The sequence below is a fragment of the Charadrius vociferus genome, unplaced genomic scaffold (genome assembly GCF_000708025.1).
Source record: "Charadrius vociferus isolate BGI_N301 unplaced genomic scaffold, ASM70802v2 scaffold319, whole genome shotgun sequence".
Taxonomy (NCBI): domain Eukaryota; kingdom Metazoa; phylum Chordata; class Aves; order Charadriiformes; family Charadriidae; genus Charadrius; species Charadrius vociferus.
In genome coordinates, this window is record NW_009649930.1 from 42,418 (window position 1) to 50,397 (window position 7,980).

Here is a 7,980-nt window from a genome sequence, read left to right on the forward strand (position 1 = left end):
TTTCAAATCTGTGTCCCCAGTGGAACAAAATTGGTAGTTATTTAAAACATGACAAACAAAATGAGAAAAGGCTTGTGAAATGGCTGGCTGTTGGAAGACTTCTGTCAAGCAGTAGTGACTAAATGACATTCCAAACACAATTTTGCTTGCTAAATTAATTTGGAGACGGGCAGAACATGCATATATGTGTATGCAATTTGTCAATCACTTGTAGAAAATGTTAATAAATGACTAAAACCAGCCAGCCTAGGTGGAAAGCTAGACTCAACTTTTGTGTTTTCCGGAGTTGACTTCAGCCAGGAAAGACTTGAGGAAAGATTAAATGTCTAATCCAACAGTAACCTTAGTCTGTGCTAACTGTTGAAGAGTCTGCAGCAAGCTTGCGTTTTAACTTTATTGCTGAAGTATCGAACCATGATGCAGACTACTTCTGAACTATTATCTGACTTGTTTTGGGATGCAGTGTCCTATGGCATTTGGTAATGAAAGGTCCTAAGCAAAGTGTTTGTTTCATGTGAAACCTCAGTGCTAATGTGTCTGTTTTGGTTTGTGTTTTTAGGGATCAGACGGGAATCTCTTAATTTATTACTTGCTGAGTGTTCTGTCTGGTGAAAGTCATGTCATCCATATTGCCATTCACTCCACCAGTTGTGAAGAGACTTCTGGGGTGGAAAAAATCTGCTGGTGGCTCTGGAGGGGCTGGTGGTGGTGAGCAGAATGGTCAGGAGGAAAAGTGGTGTGAAAAAGCAGTGAAAAGCTTGGTCAAGAAGCTAAAGAAAACAGGACAGCTGGATGAACTTGAGAAGGCAATTACCACTCAGAATTGCAATACAAAATGTGTGACGATACCAAGGTAAGTGCTGTTGTGTTTGAATTTGTTACAACCACTTAAGAAATGACTAAATGGATGTTTAGGCTAGCCTGTGAAAAAATGACTAAAAAAATCAGTTGCATGCTTTTGATTCTTTAAAAATTCTTTAAAACCTATTTTGGTTTTGTATAGTACTTGCTTACAACTGAATCACATGCTTTGTTAAGTCACAATTTCTAATAATAACTAATTTTCAATTTTCATTACTATGTAGCTTCTGATTTGTAGGTATTCTGGTGGTGCCTAGCACAGCTTTTAGCTTGTAGTACTGCCTTATGCTTTTATTTAATAACCCCGTCTATAATTGGAGGGGCATACTTGAAACTACACTTCCACTTTAAAAAAAAAAAAAGACTAGTTTTTCCTTGGTCAACACTTCAGTCATCTAATTATTTTCAATTGTATACGGTAGTTTCATTTAAGTTGTACAAGCTGCATCTGTTTTGAAGGGAAATTTTATCTTTGGAGGCAGGTTGTCTGAAGACCAGTTTGTTTACTGTAATTTATTATTTGTTAATGAAGGTGCTTATTATTTTATAATTTCGCGTATTTCTAGAACTGTTCTTCTGCTCCTGATACATGTATACATTTAGGTAAATGACTTGCATTCTACCCCTTTGACTTTCTCAACTTAATTCATAGCAACTGCTGTGTGAGAGGCAAGGGTTATGTTTGTAAGTATAATGCGGTGTACTCTCGATTCGTGTTGTACAGAGTTCCCATTGAGGTGCATGTGGAAGCTCATTATGTGAGACATAAGTATCAAATAATTTCACAGGTGTGTTTTTCTATGAAAGAGAGGATCTGGTGGCACAGTAATATTCTGGGCGCTTAGCCCCTCGACGCTTAAAATAATTTCTAAGGAAGAGAAACTGCATCTGGTTTATGACCTTAATTTCTGTATTAGCGCATTCATCCCAGCTACTTTTAAGCTTTGTATTAATCATAGCGCAAACTAGATTTGACTGGTTTCAGTAATGATTTCCGTATATCGAATGTGTTATAGTTGTTATGTGATAATGGTTTTAGCATTCTCTTTTAGATTTGACACAGCTTTCTGGGAAAATCATGAGGATGCTCTGAATGAATGACTACTTTAATTCTGTTCTCTTTCCTATTCACATTTAGTTTCTAATGCTGCCCTCTGCTTGTATTTTCTTCCCTAGAGCAGTCCCCAAATTCTCTGGGTTTCCCTTCTGCTTTCTTCCTTTTGCCAGGTGGAAAACAATCAGAAATAAGATACTACAGCTTTCTTGGCTTCGTCTACATCAGTAGACCAAGATTGGAACCTGTAGGGATTTGACGTGAGATGACTGTATGTATTTAGCAAGTCTTTACCACGTCAAAGACAAATGCTTAATTGGAAGGCGTTTCATATGACAGAAGCTAAATATGCCATACAGAGATTCACTTGATAAAAAATATGGATCTATCTTTTAGAGCTCTTAGACTTCCTAGAGCTCTCTTGCAGGGGTAGATATTGCTGCTTCAGAACAGTTGACTAAATGTAATTTTGAAGCTGATGTTAGAAGATATAAACAGTATTCCAATTTATTGTTGTTTTCCTAGTCTACTAGCCATCTGTAGTTGAGTATCTCCTCCTGCTTGTGTGACCTTTTGTGTTAAAGTAGACATAGTAAATAATTCTTTAAAACAGTATAACAGCTTCATGCTCTGTTATACTCTGTAGAGCCTCTGTGTTGTCACCAGCAGTTCTTGCTGGGGTGTGAGGTACTGTTCTCATCCATCCTGCAGTCAGCTGTAAAAAGTACTAGACCTTGATGATCAGGGGGCTGGAGCACCTCTCTTGTGAAGATAGGCTGAGAGAGTTGGGGGTGTTCAGCCTGGAGAAGAGAAGGCTCTAGGGAGACCTTATAGTGGCCTTCCAGTACCTAAAGGGGGCCTACAGGAGAGCTGGGGAGGGACTTTTTACAAGGGTGTGTAGTGACAGGATGAGGGGGAATTACTTCAAACTGGAATAAGGTAGATTTGGATTACATATTAGGAAGAAATTTTCCCTCCCAGGGTGATGAGGCACTGGAACAGGTTGCCCAGAGCAGCTGTGGCTGCCCCATCCCTGGAGGTGTTCAAGGCCAGGTTGGACGGGGCTTGGAGCAACCTGTGCTGGTGGGAGGTGTCCCTGCCTATGGCCCCGGGGGGTGGAACTCGATGATCTTCAAGGTCCCTTCCAACCCAAACCATTCTATGATTCTAGGTTTTACTTTTCTTGACTGCCTTAGGAGTAAGCTGGTAGCTAGCAAGCTCTTCAAGTGGTGTTGGCTATTATAGAAGGTTTAAAATTAAACTAAGAAATGGCTTTGCTGTTAAGGGGTGAGATGATATCAGGGTTGCCGGCAGTGCTATACAGAATTCTTGAGTTTCATAGTTGGCTTTTGGACTGTTGATATTATTTCACTTTGACAGCAGTAGTCTGGGTTCCCAAGAAAGAACAAATGTCAACTCAGTACTGTAATGACTTCTGGAGATTCTTGTTCTTGGATTTAGTAAGTTAATGAAAGAGCTGCTTGAGACTCACTTTGATGAATGTCTCAAGATCTGCAGATCAGCAGGGATAAATAATGCTGAATTTGAAATTTTTTTGTCTTCGTAGTCAGCAAAAACAGCAGGAAGTTTGAGGTGCGAAGCTGCTGAGATGCAGTTCTGATGTGACAGCTGGGCTAACTTTCCAAAGGTGGTTCTGCGTGGGGAGGGGTTTTGTGTTTGGTTTTGTGTGTTTTGGGGTTTTTTTAAACTAGCTTTAGATTTAAATACTGTTTAACTCGGTGTATTGACAAGTGTTGTGGGATGCTTCTGTTTGCAATTGTTGCATTATTCCCTCAACAGAAGTTTCAGTGGTGGTTTCACGAGTTTCTGGTCCCCTTGGAGATTTTCAGAGAGTTTGTTACAGTACTTTACTTTTTCATCATTGAAACCCAAAGCAATCAAATACCTACAGCCTTTTCTCAAAACTGAAAACAGCTTGGACAAAAGTTGAATTCAATTGCCTCTTCATAAATCTGCATATACTTGGTGTATGTCATTGATAATCACGCTGCAATTAGGATTGTTCTGTTTCTGCGCTGTTTGTCAAGGTGACTGTGTACTAAGTGAGGCTGATGCTGTGTGCGCTATGCAAAAACTGCTCATGTGGTAATTAACACAACTTCTTACGCAGACTAATAGAGGTTCTGAGAAAGCAGAAGCAAACAGATGGAGTGGGTGTTGGCATCGCACAGCAGGGATGCTTAGCTCTTCATAAGTGGGTCAGTAATCTAGAGCAGAGGCTAAGTAAGTACAGAGGTCCTTTTGACACTAGCCCTCTAAGTAATTTGTAGTTATCTTGCTGAATCCTCCCAGCAAGCCAGTGGGATTCTAATCGCATAATCCCTGTGTATCCTGAAACTAAATGTTGGCATGTGAGTTCACTTTTCTGCAACATGTTATGAATTTGGTAGACTTTAGGATCCTGTCTTTATGCTTTCCCTTGCAGTTTTGATGCAAATGGAGCACAAGAAGCAGTCAGTGAAGAAGCAGCATGAGCATCCATTTATATAAGTCGTTTCTTACTTATTAGCATGGATTGTTCTGTTGAAACGAGCATCCATTTATATAAGTCGTCTTCTAATGGAGCGGTTTCTTTCTTATTAGCATGGATTGTTCTGTTGAAATAAATACTTTGTAATTAGTTATAGCTGAAATCCAAGCCGTTAACAAACCACACCATGCCATGTAGGGAATAGTCAACTGGCATATTCGTAGTCTATCTTCACTATTTAAAAAGTGGTTTCAGTGGTGACAGCACAGAGTATTGGAATCCAAAGTAGGGAAACACAAATCACTAGTTTCAGTGTCCCCATGTTTTAGTGTGATCAGCTGTGTGGTTTTTCTGTCTTAAAAAGAGTATTGATATGCTTCATGCTTTGTTCTTGCTTCTTTTAAAGAAGACTTACCAAAATGCAGCCGCTTTTATAAAATGCCTGATAATGTACAACTAACAACAGACCTTAGTTGGGACAGGCTTGGGTTAATGTTGACCTGGGCTGTTGTAGCTCCTGTATTTTAAAAATTTAAAAAAACCCTGCTATCGGAAGGGAATCGTTGAGTTTAGACTCCTTTGTGAAGTCTTACGTTCCTCTAGAGCATACGTATCTGAAAACTAAAGCAGGACTGACTGTCCTTCCTGAGCTGTAACCAGACACATCTGTATCGCATGTTGAATTCTGATTCCATGCCAACATTTGGGTAGCGTGACAACTGTAGTAGGGTCTGGTCTTATATGAAGGATGAATGTTAATGGTGATGACCTGCCTATAAGGACTGCTTCCCAGGTACAGCTGTAGACCTCGTTTGTTGCATGTTGTAACCCATTCAGTCTTCCCCAGGAGATTCCGTCTTGCATTGTGCCTATTGCTGAACCCGAAGAACACTGCTGTGTCTCATCTCCTTGGTGGCAGCTTCCCTGTTCTACTGCTGACACGGTCTGCACGATGCAATGCTGAGCCGTGGCGTATGAGATCACTCAATGTATGGGTGCATATATTTTTTTCTTCCTGTATATGCAGGAGGATAAAGAAGAGATAGGTGCCTCCCATCAGTCTCAGTATCTCCACATTTCATTCATTATAGCTTTCATGAGTGCCCTGACAAAGGCTGTTTGTAGTTGAGAGGAAGGGAGGAACTAAAAGACACATCTGTAACAGTATACCTCTGTTTTATCTTTCCAGATGTTTGTGTACTCATCTCAGTACTGTAGAAGGGTTTGATACAGCATCAGACAAAGTCCTGATCGATAACTTAAACTTTCTTCTTGAGCAGATAAAATTTTTGTTTACCTTAATAGTAGTGGTTATATTACAGTTATTGCATAAACTTGCTTTTGATGTGGAACAGTGCTTAATGCTTGAATCTTAGCTTTAATGGGTGGTCCTGAGTTTCTGCAGAGGAGGTAAATTTTATCACTGCTTTATATTGGAGGAAACCACAGCGCAAAAGCAAAGCACTGTTGAATATTGATAAAAAGTGACCTGGCAGATTACTGGCTGAAGTAAGGTTTTAAGACCAACTTCCTTAAATCCCAATTCAGAGATTCTTTGGGGGGGTGATAGTACCATGCAAGTGCTTTTAGAGTCTTAGGCAAAATGCAGCAGTTGCTTCCAGCACAGAGAGAAGGCCAATACTCCTGCCAAACCCTTGCTTTCCAGCCTGCTGTGCCATTCGAGTTTTAGAAGGTACTCTATGAAAAATACTTTTTCTTGCTTAACTGTTGAATATGTATGTAGAAAATGTAGTCTTATCTGTGCCCTCTGCCCTTCTTGCTTAACAGGAGCATAGCATCCCTGTCTTGTGTTTCCTGGTTTTCAGAAGCTTATTTCTGCTTTGTTTTCAGCAACCTCCCAATTCTGACTTAAGTGAGAGAGTATGCAAGAGGGGCTCAAATCTTACTGGGTTCTTTTTTTTGAAGAATGTAGCTGACTTGTGGAATTTACAGTTGACAAACTTCTGAAGCACAGGGCTTCTGCTTCAAATGGGAGATGAATTCTGCATTTGTTTTTACCATCCAGAGGCAAAGCAGAAACCCTACAATGGGTTCCATGGTGTTGGCAATAGGGAAGATTGTGAGGAAGTGTTGGGAATGCGAAGCAGATAACTGCAAGTGAAGTGGTCAATTGGCATTGAAATTAGGAGCTACTTACTGACCAACTTCACTAACACTGGTGTTTCTTTGAGCTTGTTAGGATAAAATAGCAGTATATTAAAGTCATGCCTGTTGTATATGTTTCATGTCAGCCAGTAGTGAAGGTAGGTTAACTTTTTAGACTGCTGTGACGGAACCAATCACACCCTGATTCTCCCAAGGAAATTGTGTGGTGGTGTTATTTAAGCATTGCATTCAGAATACCTATTTATTATTTTTTTCCTTAAGAGTGTAAAAATGTAGTAGTACTTATTGACTTCTTCTGAAGGCCAGAATATTTGGGTTTTTTTTTGTGAAGCGAAATCTACATGTCCAGGAGTTCCCTGATGTTAAAGATGCTCTTGCTGTTAAATGAGTAATGCTATTGACACTTGGTTTATTTTCTTATGTATGCTTACAACGTACAGTTTATTGACTGCTTCTGAAGGCCATAATATTTGGTGGGTTTTTTTTCTTGTGAAGCAAAATCTACATGTCCAGGATTTTTCTGATGGTAAAGCTGCTCTTGCTGTTAAATGAGTAATGCTATTGACACTTGATTTATTTTCTTACACGTGCTTACATTGTACAGGAAATAAATCCAGCACATCTTAATTTTGTTGTATTTCTGATGTATTCTGCAAGGATTCAGATATGCAAGACTGCAGAATCTGGTGGAAGTTCATCAAACGTATGAAGGCAAGACCATTTGACATAGTTAAAATTCTCTAAAGAAACTGAATTTCCCTATTATGTTGGTGTTATTCCTCTGCTTGCTTGTCCTGCAGCCCTTTCTTCGTTCTCTGCAGTACATTGGTGCTATGGATCAGATAACCAGCATAGGGATAGCTTACAGCACATGTTAAAATTGTTTTCTAAAGGCTAGCTCTCTTTCTTAGTTAATACAAACCTCCACACATGAAACATGTTGGTGCTGATCAAAGTTACAAAGGAGTTAACAGCAGAAATAAACTGGGCAAAGAAAAGACCTGCTTAAAGATGGGACAACTGGCTTGGAACTGCTGTTTGAGAGCAAATAAATCTTTTAATGTGATGACATCTTGATGCCTTTTTCTTCACATAACTGAGTAAAAAGTAATTTGTAATTTAGGTGTAAAGGGCAGAGTTCTTGAATATAACCTGTGCTACCAGTTAGCATGGTTTCTTTTTTAATTCTTTGGGAATATTTGTCAGGAGGGTTATCACATAGCTGCATGCAGTAACCTAGTTTTAGGAATGCTTTTGATCACCCCTAGAGCAGAGTTGTCAAGCTAATGTGGCTTCTAGAATAGGCTGTTTTCAAGCTTTAAGATCTTTCCCCAAAATAGGTTACTTCAGAGGACAGCGATACAGAAATTCCTTTGTTCCTTCTCAGGTTAAAGCCATGGGATGATATCAATAATTACACTGCAGGAGGAAGGTTCCTCTGGGTACC

The 7,980-nt window shown here is 39.6% G+C and overlaps 1 protein-coding gene across 2 annotated transcripts in view; it reads left to right on the top strand.

Annotated features, from left to right (window-relative positions):
• Positions 1-557: 557 nt before the first annotated feature.
• The window catches only part of SMAD2 (SMAD family member 2), a 41,299-nt gene continuing 33,876 nt past the window's right edge, over positions 558-7,980 (top strand). Inside the window, exon 1 of one of the 2 annotated variants that reach the window (XM_009891226.1) lies at positions 558-853. In XM_009891226.1, coding sequence (XP_009889528.1) covers positions 618-853 — 236 coding nt within the window. In that variant the 5' untranslated portion in view covers positions 558-617. The remainder of the gene's footprint in view (positions 854-7,980) is intronic. The other variant, XM_009891227.1, reaches the window with a different exon arrangement.